The following is a 25,888-nucleotide window of genomic DNA, read 5'->3' on the forward strand; positions in this document are numbered from 1 at the left end:
CATCATAGGATTTTGAAAAAGCAATATCTTGACATGATTGCATTCGTTCGTTGTACTTTACACATGCGACTTGCATATACACTCATGAAGTGACAAGTGAATGCAAGATGACATAGGTCTTCGTGCGAACGTGTTCAATGCCCAAGACACCGCAAGACCACCAACCTCACAAAGAACCGCGACAAAGCCACGCTGCCGAACGTGAAAAATCACCCTTGCCAGTGCCCACATCACATGACCCAAAGCATAGTCATGGGCTACGCTCTCTTTTTGGGTCAAGCTCTACAGTTGGCTCACGACAGTTGTTACCTCAATTGTACCGACATCGCGTGTTGCAAAGAGATTTGCAATATCTCAAGTGTATCTCCCCATCTCAATAACTGCTTCTCTAACAACAAGGCTAGGGCACAATCATCACTGTAATATCCATTTTCTTAGCCTTCAAAGCTTGGCATTTCCCAACCCATTGAAAGACTGATAGCATTAACATATTTCAATGGTTGTACTTAGGCAAGTCAAAAAAAAAAAAAAAAGCATAAGAAAAAGAAACAAAAAAGCAAACAGAAAAGGAAAAAATAAAAGAAAAGAATGAAAAGATAGGAAGCACCCACGATCACAGCATAGCACCTAGGGGTGCTCAAATTAGGTGCGTCCAGTGACCTTGATCGGCTTGCTCCGTCCCTAGTCCCCTAGCCCCTTAGCATCACCCACAATTGTTTAGGGCACATCAAGGGCAGGACATACCTAGGGAGCTTGTCTCGCCTATGGTTAGACATGTCATCCTGACCCATTCACACGATTCCCTCTTGTACTCTGCCTTAATACCATTGCAATCAATTGTGGTAAGCACCGCACAAATGGCCATGAAAAGTACACTATCCTCATCACACAGGTCCAATAGCTACCAGCTACCGATAGTACAGTGTCCCTGTATTCAATTATGTTACGTCGTGCAGTCACAATGCATAGATGTCGCATACACCTTCACGTGTACTTCTCAACATTGACAACTTTGCTTCATTCACACATTGTTATGAGAAACCAGCCTGCGGTCTCCTAACTACGTAATATCTACGTATGCACCAACACTCCCATAATATCTGCACCAAAATATATACACAGTTTGGGTCCTCAAGTGCAGGATAATACTCTTAGCTCGCTTAGAGTTCGACCTTTCTCCCAAACTAATTGAACTATGTCTTATGCACGATAGAGGAAACTAGAACTATGCCTAGGAAGAGACCACTTATGAGAGGTCTTCAAATTGCAAATATTGAAGACTCCAACGAAATGTCGTTCGCTCTTTATCGACACTCAACTCTGAATGCTTGTCCCTTACCATCCTGCAAGCCCGCAAAGAATCGTCATGTTCAAAATCCCCAACAAACCAACACTTGTGCTGGCTATCAATGCAATCCCCAACAAAGAACAGCCCTACCACCAACTCCAACAACCCTTCCACAAGCCACCTTGGCCACCAACGTGGCCCCAAGGACCTTCTTCCCCACCACCACCAACACTCCTCCACGGAAACCACAGGCGTCCTTACCACCCATGTCTTCGGTGCATGCTAAAGCCTGCTACCTACGACAGTGAGTGCCATGGGACTGGCACTCGTCTAGAAGGGGGGTAATGTTAACCATCAGACGAATAAGGTGGAAAATCTGGAAAAGCTAAAGCAGAAGACAAAGGCCAAGGCAAAGTGAAACGGAAGACGAAGGCGCGCCAAGAAAAATCTAGAAACACGAGAAGCGCAGAAAAGTCCTAAATAAGAGAAAATACGCACAAGGAAAAGCGCAAGTCAATACTTTTGTAAAAGAGCGCAAGCGCATCGTGATTTAATTTAAAGAGCGCCGTGCAATTTGTAAAGGTAGATGGGCGGTAGGAAGGAAGCTAGGAAGATAGAAGGACAATGGAAAACACGGCCGGCCATGTAAAAAGGGGATAAGGAGATGACCGCCCAAAAGGGATTTAGGGTTTTGTACATAAAGTTGAAAAGTGAATAAGAAGCTCATTCTTGTGTGTGGCCAAAAGTAGGTCTCCTCTTCTTATTCTTCTTCTTCTTGTTGCTTGCTTGAGCTTGTGCTTGAGAGAGGGAGTGTGAGAGTATAAGGGGGTGAGTGTGTGAGGGTGAGGGACCGAGGAGGAGAAACTCTCCATCTTCTCCTCTCTTCTTCTCTTCTCTTCTCTCCTCTTGCCTTACTCGCAGCGATGGAGCTTGGAGCGTGAAGCTTGAGGATGAAGCTTGCTTGCAGGATTGTGGAGCTACCGGAGTGCGCGAGAGAGGAGGTAACTCGATCGGCATGGAGGTAAGCTCACTACATCCGTAGATGTGGATGGCGCATCAGCTATGTGAGAGGTAGCCATTAGTGCTCGGCTTGGAACACCTGAAACAATAAGCAGTCCGTGTGTCTTGGTGGTCGAGTAAAAGCTCCCACAGACCTGTCCAACTCATCGCCTGTTCACCCAGCCCGTCGCACACTCATCAGCCCATCAACTGCCCGTTGCTCCTGTCGATTGCCTCTCAACTGCTACTCGTCGAACTCCTGCAACACACGAGCCTACCTGCAACCTGCCCATTGCTCCTATCGACTGCCTCTCAACTGCTACTCGTCGAACTCTTGCAATACCTTGGTTGTCTCTTGCCAGCTCTAATACCAATTTGTAGGATTCGATTAGGCACGGAGATCGAGGCAGACAGTTGTTACGCGCAGTGAGAGAGACAAAGAGAGTGCGAGAGAGCAGAGTAGAGAGTGAACACGTTTTTAGGTACAATGACGAGTGTACCACTTTAGGTTTTTAGATAGATATATATATGAAAGTACAATGTGCTAAGGGTGTGTTCACACCTGTGTACATATAAAAGACACGATGACCTTTATTTCCAACAACAAAGAAACCACTTGCTGCATAAAATTAAAATATTTACGCGATAGCTTGTTAAGAAACAATGTGACCTGATTCTCAAAGGACTAAGAGTCCTAGAGTGGAAAATTCGACAAGGAGATGCCGATACTCAACCAACTTGACTTTCAAGTCATCCCTCAAGTCATCTCGATCAAAGATTTTGAATTCTAAAGCTCATGGTTAAGATTTATTCGACCAATTCTATCCCAAGCCGCATAACGTTCAGTCAAGTGTGCCCTCTCTTCTCACACTAAGTCAAAATATTAAAACTAATAATGAAACTTAGACAGTAAGCCATGTATCAACTTGACAATAGCGGAAGCATTCCTAGCCGTCCATGAGCGGACAACCTCGTATGGAACAAGTGCAGGATTGGGTTGGGGTTCCAACCACTACACAAGATTCCATAGGTTTTGTGAGTCAAGGACATGTCTCATCAAGTTCGACCAAATGGTAAAGTTTAACCCATTACAATGAGTCTTGTCATTGAATGGATGCTTGGCAGAAGATGAGGTAGAACTATGAGGTCTCGAAAATGTGGGGTAAGATGGATGTGGAGGATAAGATCGTGGTAGTGGTGGTGATGGAGGTGTCTGATTATTAATGAGAAGGAAGAAGAGATGGGTAGGCAGTAATAGACTGCAAGTGTCCAATGAGTGTTGATTGATGCAAAGGCACTAGAACATAAATATTTTCATAAGGTGCCGGTAGAGGTGGAGACATTGGAACACATAAGCCCATAATGACCAAAGGGTCCACTAGGTATTGTCATAGAGGCAAATTATGGTATCAACTAATCCACACCCAAGAGAGACTGAGAGAAATATCCAAGCTGCAATGATCCCGATAGCATATGAGGAAAAGGTGGGACACCACCCGGCCGACTAAAGAAGAGATGAATTCCTAACGGTTGTAACTAAGTTTGAAGAATCCCTTGGTGTGATGAATAAAAGCACACGTGATCCTACATGAGAGGCAACATACAACACACTTAATGGAGACCAAAAGGATGTGGCAGTGGAATAAGAGTCTAGGATGGGAGGGAGATTAAATGGATTTGTGATAGATGTAGATATGAAAAATAATGTGGATTTCTTCGGTCCATTAAACGTATTAAATTAAAATAATGATGATTAAGATGCACCTACTTCATTTTGATCTTTGAAAACAAAATTGTTTGAAGAAAAAGAAAAGAAAGAAGTACTCACAGTTTCTTGTTGCAACTGCTTACCTAGTCTTGAGTTCATAAGGAAATATATGTCTTCCTCATTACTCATAAATCGGAAATTGTATTGCATACGTCCATCGTGAAAATCATCCATACCAATAGGAGAAGGGGAATCATTACTAACAAAATCTAAAATGATAGATATACTTGGCATCGGAGACAATAAGTATGAAAGCAATGGAGTGTACTCAAGCAATGGAGTGTACTCTATGCCAATTTCACTTGCGCATGGCAAGTCCTAAGTGGAGATTCTACCCTTCTTGCATAGTCAATAGATCGGTATGCCGAATCTAAAGGGTGAAATTTAAACTTACCTTCTATCAGCTGCTAGGCTCTATGCATCAAAATGAGATCGTACTTCTAGCTGCAATGATCTCGCAAAATCATGAAACTCCATGGTAGTCCAATCTCTATTCGGCCATGTTGAGAGCATATGAAGCAAGCTGTGAGGCCCACTCCGACTCATTCCTCAATGGATTTATCTTGGATGTGAGAAGTGGTGTGGAAGTAGTGTTCAAAGGCATCTACCCTTTTGTTGTTCTTGCTTCTTGTATAGAGCTTTTAGATCAAGGCCTAGGTTTCTCTCAAAGAACTCGATTTTGATACCATGTGAAAAAATACCCTAGCACAAAAAACACAAATAACGACATAGAACAAAGCACAGACTAATAGAAGAACACAATTAGGGTTAGGGTAACTCAGAGACAATGAACACAGAGATTGAATGAAATGATATGACTATTGAATATACAATACTCATGCAGCAAACACACTATGTAGTGAATGAATATTGTACCTCGAACTCTGTATCTCAAGGATCAAGGCAGAGGTAATGAGCTAGAGAGTGTATCGTACTCCAAACGGATCCTAAATCGCAACAATGCAGCCCCTGAGTGTCGAACACAACAAACGCAACCAAGGAAGACTGGATCCGATGCAAACGGCAGAAGAGAGAAAGACTAAAAAAGCAAGTAAGGAGACAGAAAGACTAAAAACACAAGTGAGAAGAGAAAAACTAAAAATGAAGATGAGGAAAGAAATACTAAAAACACTGGCTGAAAACGAGAAAAAACAGCAAACACAAGCTACAGGAGAGAAAAATACTAAAAAAGCAATTAAAACTAGCAGCAGCAGTCAACATGCTGAAATTAGTTCCAAATAATGTGTGGTAGGTTGGAAATAGGCACCAAACTGTTGTAGACAGCAATGGCCAGTTTGGACCGCGATGTCCTCCACATCCAAGGTGTGAGCAGCAAGTTGAAATACCTAAAATTTACAAAAACGAGATTAAAGCTTAATGGAGAGCAGCATGCATGTTTATAGAAAGTTTGGGTCCTCCAAAGTGGATTTGTGCTTATGGGATACAGACACTCTCTAAGAATGCACTTCATTTTAAATAAGCAAGGTTTCTTTCTTAATTAAACATGTTTTAGGGCCGTTTAAGTGAAGCTAATGCATTTTTAGCCCAACACCTTCACTACTCGTAGGCCACTATACATCGTCTGAGAATGGTATGGTGGAACGTTTTGAAAAAACCCAGTAAAACCTAAAAAAGATTTTACTTGTTGTATGGTCAAGAGCACTTTTCGACCCTTTTAGGATCAACCCGAATGCCGTCAATCAAGATGACATGACCAAGGTATAACAAGGGTCATGGTATAACTTTGTGCAAAAGAATTCACACTTGGATAATTTGGTATGTCTTAAGAGGCGTAAGACAATACACAAGTGCTTGGCATGCTCCTTCGATAACTTACAATAAATAAGGATATCATAAAGAAAAATAACTATCCACTTTCCGAGATATGAACGAAATAAATCATTCATCGTCTATTGGAAAGTTTTGAGAGCATTGGTCAATCAAAAAGATAGAACCAAAATTTCATAATGTCCATACTGTGTTTTGAAGCGCAGTTTTCAAAATATCCTTCGAAGCTATATGTATCTGATGGTATCCAAACCTTAGATTGATTTTAATCAAATAGTATACACCACAAAGCCAATATATAAGGTCAATCATCCTCAACAACAAATATTTATTCTTGATGGTTAACTTTAAGCCCTTTGTAATCAACATAGAAGTGCATCGTGCCACCATCCTTTTTAGTGATAAGACAAACACACCCCATGCATGTTTACTGGGCTCAAGACTCAATATAAGCCTTAGTCACATAATCTTCAAGTTGCCTAGCTATCTCATCCTCCTCTTTCAGGCTAAACATATAAGATTACCCAAAGACAAGATATCAAAAGATAACATACCAGCAAGACAATAGGGTTTGTCGGGAGAAACACAAAGTTTGCCTTGGCAAACATGGAGAAGAGAAGGGAAGAGAGAAGAAACTCTGATGAATGGAATGATGAAGACCTGAATCATGGAGTGAATGTGACTCGAGGGAACAAGGGTTCCATAGAACAAGGAAGATGATGAAGATAGCCACGAACCACAATGTCCTCTTGAAGGGGTGTGAGGGCGGTGAAGAAGCTAGAGAGAAGAGGTGACGGACTAAATGAATCAACCGTAAAGAATGAGTGACAAAGACAACCTATAAATAGGCAAGAGACTGTCTAGGGTGGCGTCCAAAGGGAGGGTGTCAACTATCTAGGGTGGCGCCCCACTGTGAGCGCCTAGCCCCTTTTTGGGACTATCCACTGTGAAACCCTAAAAGCAAAACCCTAAACACAAAACACAGAACGCGAAACCTTAAACGCAAAACCCAAAACCTTAAACGCAAAACACAGAACATGAACTACATGTGAAGGGTTTCTCAACACCTTCTCTTGAGCCCAAAAAGTGAAAGAAGAGAAGAGTGAGGTGGAGATGGAATGCTACATACTGAAGAATACTCGTGCAACAGGTGCCACTTGGACAGTGTCCCTCGTGGGAAAATTGTTCACTTGCCCAAGTGCCCTAGTACAAAGATGATGAAAACATGCAATGCATAGGAGGAATCTCGGACTTTGTGTGGTGCCGAGAACCATAAGGATATGCCCGTACTCAATCTTGGGAGTTGACTCCATGCTGTTGGCTCCATGCTGATCAGGGGATGAAAAAGATCCACCTTGTAATGTGAGAATACCACTTGAAAGGAGACCTTTGAAGATAGTCAAGAGACTAGATGAGCTGTAGAACCCGAAACTCAACCTCGGGAGAGAAGCCACTAGCTCCACGACTCCATGTTGGAAGGAATACGAAGGCCTAGCCACCAAGTCGCTCCTAATTACCCAAGGGCCCTGATATCGTAGATCCTCTAGATCCTGGGTATCAATAGGTGAGATGACCGCTGGAAGGAAGCCACCCCATCCAAGGGTAGAAGAAGAAGGTAAAAGGCCTCCACTAGGGTGTCCGAAGGATTGAGCGGTGGGTGGGGACCCCTTTGAAATTGGAGAAATAGGAGTCCCCTTTGAAGTCGCAATAGATGTAGATGCCCCCTCAGAAGGCAAAGAAAAATCATCCCCCTCTGAGATAGATAGGAAATCCAAAAACTCATGGATCACGGACTCTGAGATTTCTGAGGATGAAAGAAGTGCCACCGATCGTACCGAAGAAGGTATCTAGGGTAATGAAGAACTTCTAGAGATGGCCTCTCCAACCTGAGTAGGCGAGGGTGAAGGGTAGGGTCCAAACTAAGCAATGAGTGGGCAACAGTCATTGCTTCTCAATGGAGCAGATCGGAAAGCCAAAGAAGAGGAAGGAGTTGAGCAACCACTCGCTCTCGAAGAAGCGGACTGAGGAAGAGACGGTATCAAACAATCACTCTCTCAATAGAGCAGACTGCACAACCGCGGGCTGTAGTAGCCACTGTACCCGAAAATAGGTGGGAGAAGAATGTTGTTGGCATTGCAACGATATCCAGGAGGTCATAGTGCCAATCGATTCTCCATGCGCTCAAAAGGACTTAGTGCACATTGGATGCGTCTTTATTGCCTTAAGCGTAGTACTCTGATAGCTGGTGCAAAACAATCTTTGTGGCCAGAAAGGAGAGGTGGCACAAGGAGTGCCCAGTGGAAGATGCATATACTCCCGAGGGGGGGGAACCAAAGGTCGAAGTCGGCAAGCATCGTCGGTGTGTCCAATGATGCCACAGTAGGAGCATCCAGTAGTCTAGTCATCTGTTGATAAAGAAGCCATGTGTACCAGTGTGCCTTACTGAAGAAGAAAGACATCAACCACAAACCATGAATTGCAATGTCCGCCTCAAGGGCTAGGAGGGCAGTGGAAGGACTGGAAGTGAGCTACCAGTGGAAGGAGGATGTGGAGAGAGAAAACAATAACAGCAGCAAGGAGGAAAGAGAAAACCTGCTTGCGACAAGCTGAGGAGATAAAAACAGCAGCAAGCCAGGCTGCAAAGAACAGCCGCCAACAGCAAGGAGGTGGAGGTGGCAGCAGCAGCTTTGAATACACACTGAAATACAACAAACACACGAGGGAGCAACCGCCAGTTAGAATGTTGATGCAACGGAAGAAGAGAAGTGAATACCGAACCACCACCGGTCTTTGCCTTCACTGGAGTAGAGGATCTTTGCCACTGTTTGAGCAGATCCAGCTCTAATACCATGTCAAAAGATGACGTACCAGTGAGACAGTAGGGTTTGTGGAAAGAGACACGGAGTGAACTCAGCAAATATAGAAAAGAGAAGGGAAGAGAGAAGAAACTCTGATGAATGGAATGATGAAGACCTGAATCATGGAGCGAATGTGATACAAGGAAACAAGGGTGCCGTAGCACAAGGAAGATGATGAAGACAACAACGAACCATGAACCACAATGTCCTCCTAAGGGGTGTGAGGGCGGTGGAGAGGCTGGAGAGAAGAGGTGATGGACTGAATGAATCAGTCGTAAAGAATGAGTGACAAAGGCAACTAATGAATAGCCAAGAGACTGTCTAGGGTGGCACCCGAAGAAAGGGCGTCAGCTGTCTAGGGTGGCGCTCCACTATGGGCACCCAACCCCTTTTTGGGCTGCCCACTGTGAAGCCCTAAACGCAAAACCCTAACCGCAAAAAGCAGAACGCAAACTGCATGTAAGGGTTTCTCAACACAAGATGGCTACTTGGGCAAGGTTTCAATTCTATGGTCTAAGGTTCTGCAAAACAACAAAAGTCCCTCTGGTAACATGCTCATGTAATATCAGATCTAAAAACACACTTAGGTTTTAACTTATATTAAGGTTATTATTAAAAGAAATTGAATTACATTGATAATTAATTGATAAAACTTTTTCAACAACACAAATATAAATATAAATAGTAACAATTGGATTGGAAAAACGTTCGGTAAATCCATAGACATAATAATAATGCCTCCACACAGCATCCAATGATGGAGAAGCCTAAAAAGACATTGTGGGAGCCTCCACAATAACCACATGATACTCTTTAGAATAGCACTAGCCCCAATACCATGTGAAGATACGCTAGGATTTGCACTGAGAAAACACAAAAAGTACAAGCATGACTAAAACACAATGACTTGGACGGTGATGTGCAAAACACCCTCCACAATAACCGCATAATACTCTTTAGAAGAGTACTAGCTCTGATACCGTGTGAAGATACGCTAGGATTTGCACTAAGAAAACACAAAAAGTACAAGTATGACTAAAACACAATGACTTAGACAGTGATGTGCAAAACTCAAATCCTCAACATAAAACGCAAAACTCAAAGCACAAAACATAAAACACAAACATAAACATAGTAAAAAGAGAACTTTGAAGTGAATGAATCAATGTTGTAAGAAAGAATATACAAGATGCTCAAAGGCTACTCAATATCCAATGGCTCTCAGGGGAGTAGATTGAGGGAGGTATCGACGTGTGTCGTCTACCAGATATAGATCCCAAGTGCAATGTTGGGATAAAGGCCTGGTTTAACCCTTGTGTACAGTACACGCACATTGTACACGTGAATACACCCTTACATGCCCTAAGTATAAATACATTTTATTCTTTGTGTACCAACACATTGTTGATACACTCTTATCGAATGGTACTTGACTCTCTCTCTCTCTCTCTCTCTCTCTCTCTCTCTCTCTCTCTCTCTCTCTCTCTCTCCGCCAACCGTCACACTCATACTCCTTGAACTTCCATTCCTCTCAGATGCGCTCCCCAACAACTAGTATCAAAGCCTATAATACAAGATTGTCAAGTATGCAAGGAGTCCACGGGAGTTCGTGACCAAACGCAAGTCTGGCGACCACGCTGCTAACCACTTGACCAGTCTCCACCACCAAGGGACGGCATCCAACAAACAGGTGTGGACTAGCGCAAACAATAGTTGAGGCGACTTGGTGTGGTGACAGACAAGAATTCGCCGCGCGCACAATTGATGGTGTGTCGGGCTGACGGCAAACAAAAGACCACACATGTGGGCGAAGCGACCAAGCGTGTTGGTCGTAGGTAGCAACGGGCAGTGGCACATGGAAGGGACCGGGTAGCAGCCGACGCGGTGTTGGACTGTGACGGCCAGTCGCCACACGACCTACTTAATAGGTCAATGGACCCACATTAGATCACGTAATGTTCTTTTTGTTTTTTTTTTTAAATCAAATCTTCCTCTCAATACCATCACTTACTCTTGGCGGGGGTTCACGCGTGAAAGCACAATTGCCAATTCTGTGCAAAATTGAGCCAAAAATTTGGAACTTTTCCCAAAATTGACTCTACTTATGCCCACTATGATTTTGAAGTCGGAAATTGTAGACAATGCATGTGGTGACCTCAATTAATTTGGAAATTTTGCCAAGTTAGTCAAAATTTTGCTCCTTTGAGCAAAATTTCTTGACATTAAATCCCAAAAATTTGGGGCTTTTCATATATTGGTAAATTTTTGCTCAACTGGGTCAAATTGGCTAACATTTATGCAATTTTGGACTTGAAATTTTGAGGATTTGTACAACATTTGGTAAATTTCCGCATTTCTTGCCTGTGTGTGGCTGGTTCATGTACAAACAGCAAAGATTTATTTCTAGTTGAGAAAGAACAGTAGTGTATTTGTTGCTTCAGCTTATACTTCAGCAATTTGGTGCATTTACCCTTCTGTTTGTGATAAAATGGCTGCAACTTCTTCCAATTCAAACATCAAGAGTTTGATGGAGATCAAACGGTTTGATGGTCATGGCTTTGACCTTCGGAAAGACTGTATGCAAGGCATTTTGTTTCTAAAGGATTGTGAGGATGCTTTGCAGGAAGATAAACCCGCATTAATGTTTGATGCAGATTGGGCCAAAGTAAACAAAAAAGCTGTGGCTTACATTAAGATGGGTGTCACTGATGACATCTTGACTGACATTAAGGGTTTAGATATAGGTTATGCAATATGGGAGAAGCTGAAAACTACCTATGAGATCACCAAACCTGTTAGTCAGGTGCATTTAATGCGCAAGTTGGTGAATATGCGACTCGATGAGTCAAAGCTTGCAGCTGAGCATTTGAGTGCATTTACAGGGATTCTAAATCAGCTTAAAGATGCAAATTTGGACTCTTGGGAGACCTTGGTGATTTCACTCAGCAATAACCCTAATCTCTCATATGATGGGGTGAGAAGTTTTATCTTGAATGAAGAAATTAGACGTATGTCTAGTGGAGAAGGCAGTAACTCAGCTTATAATGTAAGAGGCAAGGCTGAAAAGAAAAATGCAAATGCAGGACAAAGAAACAGGAGCAAGAGCAAAGGAAAAGAAAAGAGTGACATTACTTGCTATCACTGTGGTCGGAAGGGCCACAAGAAACATGATTGCAAGTATTACAAGAAGGAACAAGAGAGAGAGAAGAATGCAGGAGATAAAAAAAGAGGGAAGATAAAACAAATGCATCTGAGGCAACCAAAGGGAAAAAAAAGGCCAATGTGGCCTCCAGTGTGGTCATAGAGAAGCCTTCAAATACAAAGGCTGATGTATTATGTGCAATTGATTATGATGCCCTTGTATATCACATGCAGGATATGCAAATTACCAAGGCTGATGTGATTGATGCACTCTCGTCAGTTGATGATGGTGTCACTCAGACTTGGATTGTAGACTCTGGTGCCTCTTTCCATGTAACTCCTTGCTTAGAGTGTTTTGCTATGTTCAATGTAGGCAGTTATGGAAAGGTGTATCTTGGAAATAACCATGCTTGTAGCATTGATGGGATTGGCACTGCACACTTCTCTTTAGACAATGGTCAAGAGCTTGTGTTGAAAGATGTCAGATATGTGCCTAGCATTAAAAAGAGTTTACTATCTGTTGGTCGGCTTGACTTGCATGGCTACACCACACTGTTTGGTGGTGGTTTGTGGAAAGTAATAAAGGGTTCCATGCTGATTGCAAAAGGAACCAAGAACGGCACTTTGTATTGTTTGCACTGTAAAGCCTTGAATGGCAAGTTTTTGGCAGTTGCTGAAATTTGCAGCCACTTAAGAGTTATGGCATAAGAGATTAGGCCATATGAGCCAAAAAGGACTTGATGTCCTTACCTCTTTGAAGAGGGTTGAAGAAAAAGACTCTAAACTTGACTTTTGTAATGAGTGTCAATTTGGAAAGCAAATAAAAATTTCCTTTTACTCTGGTGTCTCTCATAAGTCCAATGTCTTGGACTTAGTGCATTCTGATGTATGTCGTATGCTCGTGAAATCGTTGGGTGGTGTTGCATATTTTGTCTCCTTTATTGATAATTGTTCCAAGAAGATTTGGATATACTTGTTGAAAAAGAAAAGTGAAGTGTTTGGTGTTTTTAAAACTTTTCATGCATTTGTGACCACTCAGACAAGTAGAAAGCTGAAATGCTTGAGAACTAATAATGGGGATGAGTTCATATCGACTGAATTCAAGTCCTTTTGTAACATGCATGGTATTAAGAGGGAGCTTACAGCCCCTTACAGCCCTTCTTCAAATGGGGTGGCTGAAAGATATAATGGGGACTTTATGTGAAAGAGTGCGGTGCATGTTGTCGACTGCAAATCTCCCTCATGAATTTTGGGGAGAGACACTCAAAACCGTGGTTCACATTTGCAACCGCTCTCCAAACAGGTCCTTAAATAATGGCATCCCTAAGGAGGTTTGGTCTAGCAAATCGGCCTCATATGACCATTTACACATATTTGGCTGTGATGCTTTTATGCATGTTAGTGATGAGCTAAGGAACAAACTTGACCCAAAATCCACCAAATACATTTTCATGGGCTATGGTGATAAGGGTGAATTTGGCTACAGAGTGTGGTTACCTCAATCCAAGAAAATTATTTGCAGCCGTAATGTTGTATTTAATGAGACAAAATTACTGAAAGGTACTTTGACCTCTAATGAAGATACGAAAAAGGTGAAATCTCAGAATTACAGCCACCTATGACTTCAAAAAATGAGCCTCATGGTACTATACCACAGGCTGAAACTAATGATCACCTGTTATTTTTTAGCCAGATGATGATGGACAGCAAATGGGAGCACAAGGAGGTCACGAACAACAAGATAGGCTTACTGATTATGAAAATGCAGGTGCTGGAAATGAATATGAAGGTGCTGTACAGCATGAACAACATACTGAAAATGGCTTACAGCAGCCAATAAATGCTGAAAATAATATACCTCCAGATATAGACCCAATTCCTGAAAATGTTGATCATTGGTTACGTAGGTCTACACGCGTAAGAAGGCAACCACATCGGTTTGACCCAAGGAGAACCACATAGGTTTGACCCCTCCTTGCATTATGTGATGCTCACAGATGAGGGTGAGCCTCTTACATACAAAGAGGCCAAGTCATGTGAGTTCAACAGTGAGTGGGAGCTAGCTATGCAAGAAGAGATTAAATCTCTATATGCAAATGATACTTGGGATCTTGTGTCTTTGCCCAAGGGAAGGAAGCCACTTCCAAACAAATGGGTGTACAAAGTAAAGACAGTTAATGGAAAACCCAAGTACAAGGCAAGGCTAGTTGCCAAAGGGTATGCACAAAAGGAAGGGATTGACTTTCAAGAGGTCTTTTCACCTTTTGTGAAGATGACCACTCTACATGTGCTTTTTACTCTCATTGCTGTTTTAGATTTAGAGTTGTATCAAATGAATGTAAAAACAGCTCTCTTGCATGACATTGATGAGGAAATCTACATGAAACAGCCCGAGGGCTTTGTAGTTCCTGGAAAAGAGCAGATGGTGTGTAAGCTCAAACGTAGCCTGTATGGACTGAAGTAAGCACCACGGCAATGGTACAAAAAGTTTGACACTTTTATGCTATCTCATGAGTTTATACGCAGCCATGCAGATATCAAATTTAGGATTTTGGCTTCAAATAATACTTTGGTAATTTATGGAAGCGTTTATAATTGATAAATTAGTGGAAAAAGGGGCAAATGGATTTGTGAAATTTTCTAAATTTTTCCTAAAAGTGTTTTTGAATTTCTACTAATTTCTAATGAATTTTACTCATTTTACATGTATTTTTGAAAGAATTTTGAAGTTTTGATTTTTTTGCAATTTATTTTCTTGAATTCCCACTTTAGAAAATATTGTAAATGATTTCAGTAATGTTAAAAAATTTTAAGAAATTTTCCTATAATTTATTTGAATTCTAAATAAATTTTAATGAATTTTTAAAGTTTTTTGGTATTTTATGTTTATTTTTATGTGTTTTTATTTGGTTTTCAAGTTTGGAAATGAAAAGGCGGTACCCAAGCTGTGTGTGAACAATTGAGTTGTCATACTTGTTTTGTATGTGGATGATATATTGCTAGCTGGGAAAAGAAAGACTAGCATGGATGCTCTCAAAAATCAGCTAAAATCAGCCTTCTCCAAGAAAGATTTGGGGAATGCAAAGCATATTTTGGGCATGAGGATTCATAGAGATAGAATGCAGAAATTGTTGTTTTTATCTCAAGAAAAGTACATTGAAAAGGTACAAGACAGATTTAACATGGTTGAAGCTAAGCCTTTTGGGGTACCCTTACCTCCTTACCTTAAGCTTAACAAAGCCAACAACCCAAAAGATGATGTGGAAGCAAATGCTATGAAAGGAGTCCCTTTAGCATCAGCTTGTGGCTCTCTTAAGTATGCTATGGTTGCTGTTCGAGATCGTAGCCTGTTTTGGAGGGCAGCTGCACAGTCGGACTGTGCAGTCGGACTGCCACGTGGCAGTCCGACTGGTTGCAGCCCAGTCGGCTGCATTTAATGCAGCCGACTTATTTCCAGGCTGCGCCCTGTTTCTGGCGCCCCATTTCGTGGCAGATTTCGACTATTTATAGTCAACATTCTCAGCAGTCTGATACACTCATCTCTGACGCAAATTACAGACCGGTGACGCGCAGTCTCTGTCTCTGTTCACAGATTTCAGACAGCAGACAGTGCAGACTGCAGCAGACTTCGAGGTGGACACCAGGTCGCATCGTCGAGGTGGAGACACGCAGTCCAGCGCACTGCGCCATTGTATATCTTTGTATTCAGCATTCTTTATACAGCAGATCTTCATTGTCCACTGTCTCTTTCTCTCCCTTCTCTCTCTGCGTTCTCTCTCTCTCAGTCCTACGCTTCCGCACCGCTGCACTCTGACATGCTATCAGAGCAGTGTTTGAGGGCTGACTGAGCGCAGAATCAACCTGAAGAGGAGTTTCCGTCGCGACACAAATTTGCGTTTTTTGCGTTTAAGGGCAGACAGGAGGGCTGCGCCTTGGAACAAGGCTGAAACGAGTGTGGGCGCACAGGAAAGGAGTACAGGTGGTGGATTTGCTGCTGTTTACTGCTGTTTGACGCGGAGGAAGTTTGAGTTTTCAGCCTAAAAGTGCAGGTTTTGCTTTTTCATCGCCTCCGGCGGGTGAAGAAGCTTCAGGACGCGGAAGAGCCTTAGCAGGCTGAGTTTATCCAGCCAGAGGGGGCTGCTTTTGCGTTTGAGAAGGCATTGCAGGTGAAGATGTCTACAGAGATGGACTTGGAGTTCCAGGCGATTATGGACCGGAAGGTGCCTGTCTTACCGGCTCTTCCTACAGATCAGAAGCTCGACGGCGACAACTACCGCATTTGGCGTGTCATGATGTTGGCCATCCTTGAGTCCTATGATTTGGCAGAGTTGGTACAGGAGGAGATTGACCGGCCCTCGGTAAGAGATGAGTCCAAACTCTCTTCCGATGCTCGTGCGGAGTTGGCCAGGGCCCAGTCTCATTGGGACAAACTGAATGCCAGGATTCGATCCTTTCTCTTTCTATCATGCACTACAGCCGTGATCGCTCACATCGAGCACCTGACGGTGGCTCGTGAGATATGGTTGGAGCTTGATCAAATGTACAATCGGATGACCCTAATGAAGAGGGTTTCTTTGGAGGTATAGATGCGGACCTTGTCCGTAAATAAGTCTTCTTCGCTACGGGAGCACATTAACAAGCTCAGGCAGCTACAGATGCAAGTTTAGAATGCGGGGAAGCCGATTTCCTCCGAAGACATGGCGATCACACTATTGTCCCAGCTGCCGCCACGATTCGGTACATTTTACTCTGCCCTCATTGCTTCTGGGCGAGAGTCTACTCTTCGGTGGGAAGAGTTGGTTCCTATGGTCTTGGACCAAGAGGAACAGTTAAAGGGACAGAATGCTTCCAAGTCGGAGGCGCTGACAGGTCAAGCCTCTCAGAAGAAGGGGAAGGACCAAAAGAAGAAGAAGGGGGATAACAAGTCCAAGAAGGACAAGGAGAAGGACAAGGACAAAGACTCCACATGCCATATTTGTGGAAAGACTGGCCATTGGAAGAAGGATTGCCCTGACAAAGACACGAAGGACACCAAGAAGAAGGAAACCAAGGATTCTGGAGCAGTGGCTGCATCCTCATCAGCTGCATTTCTTCATCTAGCTGTCATTGAGGACGCTTCACCGAATGCTTCTGATGCTGCGATGACGGCTCCCCAAGCTCGAGAGTGGATTGTTGATAGTGGTGCCTCACGACACATGACTCCTTCATCAGATGGTGTTGCCCAGCTGCGACCTTCGCGTGGGCAGGTTCTCATTGGAGACAGCTCTTCAGTTTCTGTTGCAGGTCGGGGTAAGATGCAGCTTATTCCGGATGGACGAGGTGGCACCCATACCTCAGAGGTTTTGCATGTACCAAGATTAGGGTACCATCTCCTTTCAGTTCATAAGATTTGCTCCCTTGGTCTTTTGGTGGAGTTTGACAGTTCTACTGTGCGAGTCCTTGATCGTGGATCGAGGAAGGTTCTCTCATCCGGATATGAGGAGAACGGCATTTACAAACTGAAGTCTTCCACCGCCCTCTCTATTTTTCTTCTTACCTCACAGTCACAGTCTGAATTATGGCATGCTCGGTTTGGTCACCTGAACTATGACTATCTTCGGAGGGCGTCACGTGGACAGCTTGTTCGAGGGTTGCCAGATATAGTGGTGAGCCAGCAGCCATGTGTCTCCTGCATTCGGGGGAAGCAGCATAGGGATGCCATTCCCCACACAGCTTCGCGGCCGTCTACTTCACCGATGGAGCTAGTATCTACGGATCTATGTGGCCCTATGAGGAATGAGTCCCTGCGAGGGAGCTCGTACTTCATGCTGATCGTGGATGACTATAGCAGGATGACATGGGCCTACTTTTTGGCACTAAAGTCAGAAGCTTTCTCGCACTTCAAGGATTGGCTTCTCTTTGAGGAGAACCGATCAGGCCGGAAGTTGAAGACCTTGCGATCCGACAAGGGAGGTGAATTTGTGTCTAATGAGTTTGCTCGGTTTTGTGCAGATAGAGGAATTCACCAGGAGTTTGCCAATACCAATACTCCTCAAGAAAATGGTATTCTTGAACGGAAGAACCGCAGTGTGATCGAGATGGCGCGCACCATGATGGAGCACGACACCTCAGGTTCTGTGGGCCGAGGCTGTGGCTACTGCAGTCCACATCCTTAATCGATCCCCTACTTCGGCCGTGGAAGGGATGACTCCATTTGAGGCTTATTTTGGGACAAAGCCAAATGTTTCTTACTTTCGGGTCTTTGGGTGTGATGCCTATGTTCACATTCCCAAGGCTCACCGTGATAAATTTGAAGCGGCTTCTCGAAAACAGGTATTTGTTGGCTACAGTTCCCAGTCCCAAGGCTACCGACTGTATGATCCCGTCAAGCGGGATGTCTACACTAGCCGTGATGTGCGGCTTATGGAGGTTCCGGCTACTTCAACGGGTGAGGAGCATCCCGTTCTTGGAGATCCAGGGGAGAGTTGGACTCCTTCTACAGTTCCACTGGAGCCCGTGCCTTTTGATTATGATTCTGTTTCTGACAGAGAGTCTACTGTTCCACCGGACCTCTCTAAGGAGTTACCACCGGTGGATATTCCAGAGTCTTCTGCTGATGGAGAACGACGAGGGGAGGTTCGGCCTCCTCCTCGCTGGGCCCGTGACACACTCCGTGATTCAGGGATCGAGGGGGTTCCTGAGGAGTGGGGACCGCAGGATGGTCCGCGGCGGTCACGGAGGCACCAGGCGCATTCTTCGGAGCTTGTTTGCTCCAACTATTGTTTGATGTCCCGTGTTATGCAGGATCGAGAGCCCACCTCCGTGAAGGATGCTTTACAGTCCGCCCCATGGAAGAAAGCTATGGAAGCTGAGTTGGAGGCTATTGAGAGGAATGGCACTTGGTCACTCGTGCCACGCCCCCCGAAGAAGAAGGTGATTGGAGTCAAGTGGGTCTTCAAGACCAAATATCTCAGTGATGGTACTTTGGATAAGCACAAGGCTCGCCTTGTTGCTAAAGGTTTTGCCCAGCGCCCAGGGATTGACTGTCATAACACTTTTGCCCCCACAGCTCGCATGGCAACCATTAGAACTGTTCTTGCTTTGGCTGGCCATAGGAGATGGCCTGTTTATCAGTTGGATGTGAAGTCGGCCTTCCTGAATGGTGATTTGAAGGAGGAGATCTATGTTGAGCAGCCTCCTGGCTTTGGTTCTTCAGATGGGAAAGTCTACAGGTTAAAGAAGGCCTTGTATGGCCTCAAGCAGGCCCCGCGAGCTTGGAACGAGAAGATTGATTCGTTCCTTCAGTCTCAGTTGGGATATCGGCGGTCTAAGACCGATCCGCAGCTGTATGTTCACACTTCCGAGGATGGTTGTGTGTTGTTTGTATTATATGTTGATGATTTGATTGTCACAGGTGATGCTGCACAGCAGGTCCAGGAGACGAAGTCAGCTTTACATCGGACGTTCGAGATGACGGATTTGGGTCTACTCCATTTCTTCTTAGGCCATGAGATTTATCAGTCTCAGAGGGGGATCTTTCTCTCCCAATAGAGATATGTACAGGAGCTCTTGGTGTCTTTTGAGATGGAGGACTGTCGGGCCCTCTCTACTCCTATGGATCCGAACTGGAAGGCCACTTCCCATTCAGCTTCTCCTTTGGCGGATGCATCCCGCTATCGACAGTTGATTGGGTCTTTGATTTGGCTTCTCAACACGAGGGTTGATCTATGTTTTGTTGTTGGGCTCTTGGCAAGGTTCATGAGTGAACCTAAGATGGTGCATTGGCAGGCTGCTCAGAGGATACTTCGGTATCTGAGGGGGATGTCTGATTTAGGGATTCATTACCCCGCAGGGACAGATGGGTCAGATCTTGTACTTGCAGGTTGGAGCGACTCGGATTGGGCCGGTGACATGGACCACAGGCGGTCTACTACAGGTTACTGCTTTACTTTGGGTGCAGGTGTTATTTCATGGAGTAGCAAAAAGCAGCCCACGGTAGCTCTTTCGTCTACTGAGGCGGAGTATCGAGCTGCGTCTTCCACCACATGCGAGGTTGTGTGGCTTCGGAGATTATTGGAGGAGCTTGGGTGCCCCCAGTCTCGTCCTACATTGCTACGATGTGACAATGAAAGTTGCATTGCCTTGGCAAGGAACCCTGTTTTTCATGCCCGGACGAAGCACATTGAGATTCAATACCACTTCATCCGAGAAAAGCTTCTGGATGAGACCATCACTGTGGAGTATTGCAAGACGGAGGACAATCTTGCGGATTAGTTTACGAAGGCGCTTCCTCAGGCTCTACTTCGGCAACATTCCAGATCCCTCAGGCTTCTGCCCTGTCCAGGCTCTGAGAGGGGGTGTTCGAGATCATAGCCTGTTTTGGAGGGTAGCTGCACAGTCGGACTGTGCAGTCGGACTGCCACGTGGCAGTCCGACTAGTTGCAGCCCAGTCGGCTGCATTTAATGCAGCCGACTTATTTCCAGGCTGCGCCCTGTTTCTGGCGCCCCATTTCGTGGCAGATTTCGACTATTTATAGTTGACATTCTCAGCAGTCTGATACACTCATCTCTGACGCAAATTACAGACCGGTGACGCGCAGTCTCTGTCTCTGTTCACAGATTTCAGACAGCAGACAGTGCAGACTGCAGCAGACTTCGAGGTGGACAGCAGGTCGCATCGTCGAGGTGGAGACACGCAGTCCAGCGCACTGCGCCATTGTATATCTTTGTATTCAGCATTCTTTATACAGCAGATCTTCATTGTCCACTGTCTCTTTCTCTCCCTTCTCTCTCTGCGTTCTCTCTCTCTCAGTCCTACGCTTCCGCACCGCTGCACTCTGACTGTTGCTACTCGTCCAGACATTGCTCATGCAATGGGAGTTATTAGCAGGTTTATGTCAAATCTTGGCAAAACACATTGGAAGGCTGTCAAGTGTATTCTTCGATACCTAAAGGGTACACAAAGAAAGTGTTTGCTATGGGCAAAGTGCACTCAGTTTGCAAGGTTACCGTGATGCAGACACGGCAGGTGACTTGGATACTCGTAGGTCCACCAACAAGTATGTCTTCACAATTGCTGGTGGGGCTGTGTCTTGGTGCTCCAAGTTACATAACATCATTGCACTCAGTACCACTGAAGCTGAATACATATCAGCTTCTACTGAAGCTTCTAAGGAAGCTATATGGTTGAGCAGACTTGCAGAGGATCTTGACATGTCTATGGGTATTGCAATTTTGGGATATGATAGCCAGAGTGCTATGTATCTAGCTAAGAATGCCATGTACCATTCACACACAAAGCATATAGATGTGCGATATCACTTCATCAAACAGATTCTAGAAGATGGTCAAATCACATTGACCAAGATCAAAACACAAGACAACCCTGTAGATGTTCTCACTAAAAGTCTAAGCAAAGCTTAGCACAAGCATTGCATACAACTAGTGGGAGTTGGTTAGAGGTTCATATTGGACCTTTAAGTGGAAGGTTGTTGGAATAAAGGCCTGGTTTAACCCCCGTGTATAGTACACACACATTGTACACGTGAATGCACCCTTACGTACCCTAAGTATAAATATAGTTTATTCTTTGTATACCAATACATTATTGGTACTCTTATCAAATGGTACTTGACTCTCCTCTCTCTCCAACCGTCACACACACTCTTACGCTCACTCCTCGAACTTCCATTTCTCTTAGCTAAGCTCCCCAACAATGCACTAATCGCCAATCAAAGTAGAGTTTGATGAAGAAAGATACTAAAAACACAAAAACAACTGGCCAAAGCTGCTGGCAGCTGATCATCGGCAACAATGGAAGGTTGGATGACAACTATTGACCACGTAGTAGTAGACACAAGGAGAGAGAGTGAAGGAAAAGAGAGGGAGGGAGAAGCAGAGAGAGAGAGAGAGAGAGAGAGAGAGAGAGAGAGAGAGAGGGAGAGGGAGGGAGAGAGAAGAAGAAGATGATGATGATGATGATAGTAATGATGATGATCAAAGGAAGAAAGAGCAGAGGGAGAGAGAAGGAAAAGAGAGAAGAGGAAGGGAGAAGCAAAGAGGGGGTTTGGATAGCTAGTGGAAGAGGATTGATGATCAAAACCTACAAAACAAGATGGGCCTGAATGATACGCAACCTATCTATTTCTAGACATGGAAGGATCCTCCCAAATTATAATTTAGCAGTTTTGCTATGCAACACAAAAACTCTCTAGAACCACTCCTTGTTTAATGAAACTCTTGGTAATTTGTTGTTTTAGGGCTGTTTTGAAGAGCTAATCAATGGATGATAAATTTTTAGCTCAACCTGCATTTGTTCAAGATGTGGCCCTGGCCTCTGATCTTCAGAATAATCACAATGTCTATCAAAGGGAGTATCAATAGGTGCCTCATAAGAGTCATCAAACACATTGAATCTATGGTACTCTATCTCTTTAGACCTACAAACTCACTAAATCTGGTGCATTTTGCTGTAAAAGAGCCCAAACGGAGAGAATAATCGGTTGCAACTAAAAAATAACAGTAGTAGGTGTCCCATCTTTGTCAAAAGCACCTGAACAATGCAAAAACTCTAGGTTTTCTACAATAAACAACAGGCTGAAAATTTGTGTTTTCAGCAACAATGGAGTCTCCTCTGGTTGGAACCTTCATACCCTCACTTAGGAGATGAATCCATGTGAGACTATGCAACAAAAGAGAAACATAAATACAGAGAAAAGACAATAGGAAGAGGAGAAATCTGAAATGAATGCTGAATACAATGATAGACTGATCGGTCCCTGTATGCAGCCCAAAGCAGCCCAAAGCATCAGCGAGGGCACGGGATCAAGCTAATGACAATGACAAAACTCAAGATGGAGAAGGAGTCTAATGTTGAAGTATACAACCAGCAAAAAAATGAGATTATCTACCCAAAGATTAAGGCAGATATAAATAGCCATAAATGGCTGAAACTGGCCGACCAACTGTCTCGAAAAAAAAGAATGCAGTCAGCCAGCCATAAACTGGTTGACCAGCTGCTTGGGTTCGAAAAAATGACAACACAAGCTAGCGAGCAGGCTGCCCTACTTCAATCACTGATGTCTAGGCTGGCTGCCCACAAAAGCAGCTGGAAACTGTGTACTACATGTTGTGAACACACCTGACACTCACTGAAAAGAAATGCAAACTAACTAAATGCATTAAAAATGGTCTGAGCTCCAATGTTTCCGTCAGAGTCTAACGGAGCTCACAACAAGCTGACCAACTGCTTAAATGGCAGCTAACAGAGAAGAATAGAATCCAATGAATGAATGAATGTTGAACATGAATGAGTGAAGAAGATGATATAGAGGTGACGCTCAAGGAGCGGAGATGTCCAATAGCAACCAGCAACTCTAATCGAAGAATGCCAAAAAGAATACTAGAGAGTGTCATCCTTCATGCATGGTTCCCGAGTGAAGCAATACCACCAAATCTGATATAGATGCAGCCAACTAGATCCAAGGGTGATGTCATGCAACAGCCAAATGCCAATCAAGGATGCCTGCGATTGAAATTCTGAAGCGCATGGTGCAAAATCTGATCACAACCAACTGGAAATAACATAGGCTGCTGAAACAACAATGCTACAGGCATGAAGCAAAAGGAAGATGTGATTGGCACATTGGCTCTTGTGCAGCAATTAGTACAAGCACAAATTGGCACTCACTTCAATTGATAAAAGTCATGATCAAAAAAGACCTATCATGGACAATGGGTACAACACAAATTGATATCTCTCACACCATTGGTGTCATTCATGAGGCACACAATTTGATTGCACCCGGTTGGGTGGAGTAATCAAATTCATCTTTGATGCCCCCTCTAAACCTGCAATCTCACATGTTTGAAACAAATGAGTTTAGACCTCACTATGCAATTTAAAGCACAACCTCACAAGCACTATCAAATTACAAAAGGAAAGAAAAGAACAGAAGGGGGAAGAAAGGGTTTCTTTTTTTTTTTTTTTTTTGGAGCAGGGGGGGGGGGGGGGCGCCGGGCGTGCGTTCGTGCGCGAGAGAGAGAGAGAGAGTGTGTGTGTGTGGCAGTTTGGGGGGGAGGGTTTGTGTGGGGGTGTGGGTGTGGGTGGTAGGGATGGTGTGGGAGTTGTGGATGAAATGCTGTCACGCATAAGTTTTTGTTGGGCTATAAGCAAAGAATTTCATTTCTGTATGTGTAGCAAGAACATTATTGTGCAAACGTAGAAGGTTATTGATTTATTAAGCATTACCAAATCTGGAAATTCGTAATCAATACCCGCAGCTGCTATTCTCTTTTTGCGCTTCCTCTCCCTCTTTAGGATTGACATAAGCATATGCTCCTGCTCCTTTGGCTCTTTTTCCTATGGCATGCAAAACGTTTACAAACAAAAAAGTATGAAAGTGTGAGATAGTTCCTTTGGCTCTTTCTCCAATCCCACACAAAATATTTGCAAACAAAACCTTATGAAAATGGAATATAATGCCTGGCGTCCAAACCATACCTTGTTATGACGCAAGCGCTCTAATCGCTTCCAATCTGGAGGTTTATACACTCGGCCAGAGCCAACCCACCTACTTACATAAAAGAATTGAAATTATAAAAACATGAATCATGGCCGTTGTGTGAAGATTGAATCGTGTCAACTATTGAAAGTGGCCCACTATGTTGGCAATAAACAAGTGTTAACTTACATTCGATTGTGGACTTTGTCGAGCGGAACAAGCTTGACTTGCAACAAGTGCTCATACAACAGATAATTATGCATTGAGTCCACTACTATCTCTGCTACCTAATTCATGAGCTTCTTGTCAATGTCATGTCTATCTTGAGATATTTCTTAAATGGCGCATTGCTAAGCCTTTGCAATCTAGTAAATACCTCTGGAGATTCAAACTCAATAAATGCATAATGTTTGGATTTTCCTGTCTGTACAAAAAACGCAAATTAATAGATGTAAGCAAGATAATGTGCTGAGTGCAATTTGAAAATGAGAAACCTGTACCTTCTTGTTTCGGGACATGCGAATGCGCCTGATGTTCCCAAACTGACTAAAAAAACCTGCATAGTACTTCAATGAGCATGAAATTCATACAGGAATACATGGTTTTCACAAAGCTAACTAGGACAGTGAAGTTGCCCTCAGAGCAACCTTAGACAGAAACCACCGAAATTTTTGTCCAGGTAGAAGTTAATTGCAACATTGAAAGTAAAACTTCAACAACTCTGTCACTGTGTAGGCACGCATCCACATTGACATATATAGGTGTGCAAGGCAATTAAAGTACATGGAAGAATAAGAGCACTGTACAATCAGCTGTATAATACAGACTTGAACAAACAAGCAGGCACGGTGTCATCTAAGCGAAAGAGATAATTCAAATTGCTTCTGTTTGTAACGCCAGGAAATAAGCTTTAGTCGGACCCTGCGTTAGGTTTACCTCGCATTTCTCCCTCATAGAATCCATGCGGTATGCGACCAACATACACTACATTCGACTTGTTCTTCTCCAGAGGAGTTCCCAAGGTTAAGTTGCTTTTCTTCTTTTTGGCCTTCTTCCTGCGGCTCGCCTTGTTGTCTGGATCAAGAGGCTAAGTACAACAAACATATAAAAACTCCGAATAGGAGGTTTAGGAGCGTAAGGCTAGAAGCGTAATAAACAGACAGGGATGGAAGAAAGACGAAACCCGAGATTTACCATGAACTCAGGAGGTTTTGCCAGTGGCGAGGAAGTCGCCATGGTTGCTGTGAAGTTCGAAAGAAACAAGGTTTCTGGAGTTTCCTTGCTTATATTTCCAGAAGAAGTGTGGGACGGTCTTTTTTTTTTCGTTTTGTTTTTTTTAATTAAATATTTCCTTACATGATACATGATACATCAATACTTTTTTTTTTTTCAAATCTTTCCTTTCATCAATACAAATTTTATGCTTTCTCCAAAGTAGTTTCTCTTGTTAACTAACAAAAACTTTTTCAGAGCCAATACAATCATAATGATAGATTGTAGTTCTTGGAGCTCTGGTGGTGGGTGGGAGTGGCGAGAAATACCGTGTCAACTTGTTGTTGTGGTA

At 43.7% G+C, this 25,888-nt stretch overlaps 1 protein-coding gene across 1 annotated transcript in view; it reads right to left on the bottom strand.

Moving 5' to 3' along the window:
* Positions 1–25,623, bottom strand: part of LOC148033217 (RNA-binding (RRM/RBD/RNP motifs) family protein) — a 60,772-nt gene extending 35,149 nt beyond the window's left edge. Inside the window, exons 1-7 of the mRNA XM_087681101.1 lie at positions 25,519–25,623; positions 25,261–25,411; positions 24,825–24,880; positions 24,701–24,748; positions 24,514–24,611; positions 24,324–24,393; positions 24,072–24,182 (exon numbers count right to left, since the gene is read on the bottom strand). Coding sequence (XP_087537227.1) covers positions 24,072–24,182; positions 24,324–24,393; positions 24,514–24,611; positions 24,701–24,748; positions 24,825–24,880; positions 25,261–25,411; positions 25,519–25,560 — 576 coding nt within the window. The 5' untranslated portion in view covers positions 25,561–25,623. The remainder of the gene's footprint in view (positions 1–24,071; positions 24,183–24,323; positions 24,394–24,513; positions 24,612–24,700; positions 24,749–24,824; positions 24,881–25,260; positions 25,412–25,518) is intronic.
* Positions 25,624–25,888: the final 265 nt, after the last annotated feature.

The sequence above is a fragment of the Lygodium microphyllum genome, chromosome 7 (assembly GCF_053477565.2).
Source record: "Lygodium microphyllum isolate KBCC chromosome 7, Lygodium_microphyllum_v1.1.10, whole genome shotgun sequence".
NCBI classification, from domain to species: domain Eukaryota; kingdom Viridiplantae; phylum Streptophyta; class Polypodiopsida; order Schizaeales; family Lygodiaceae; genus Lygodium; species Lygodium microphyllum.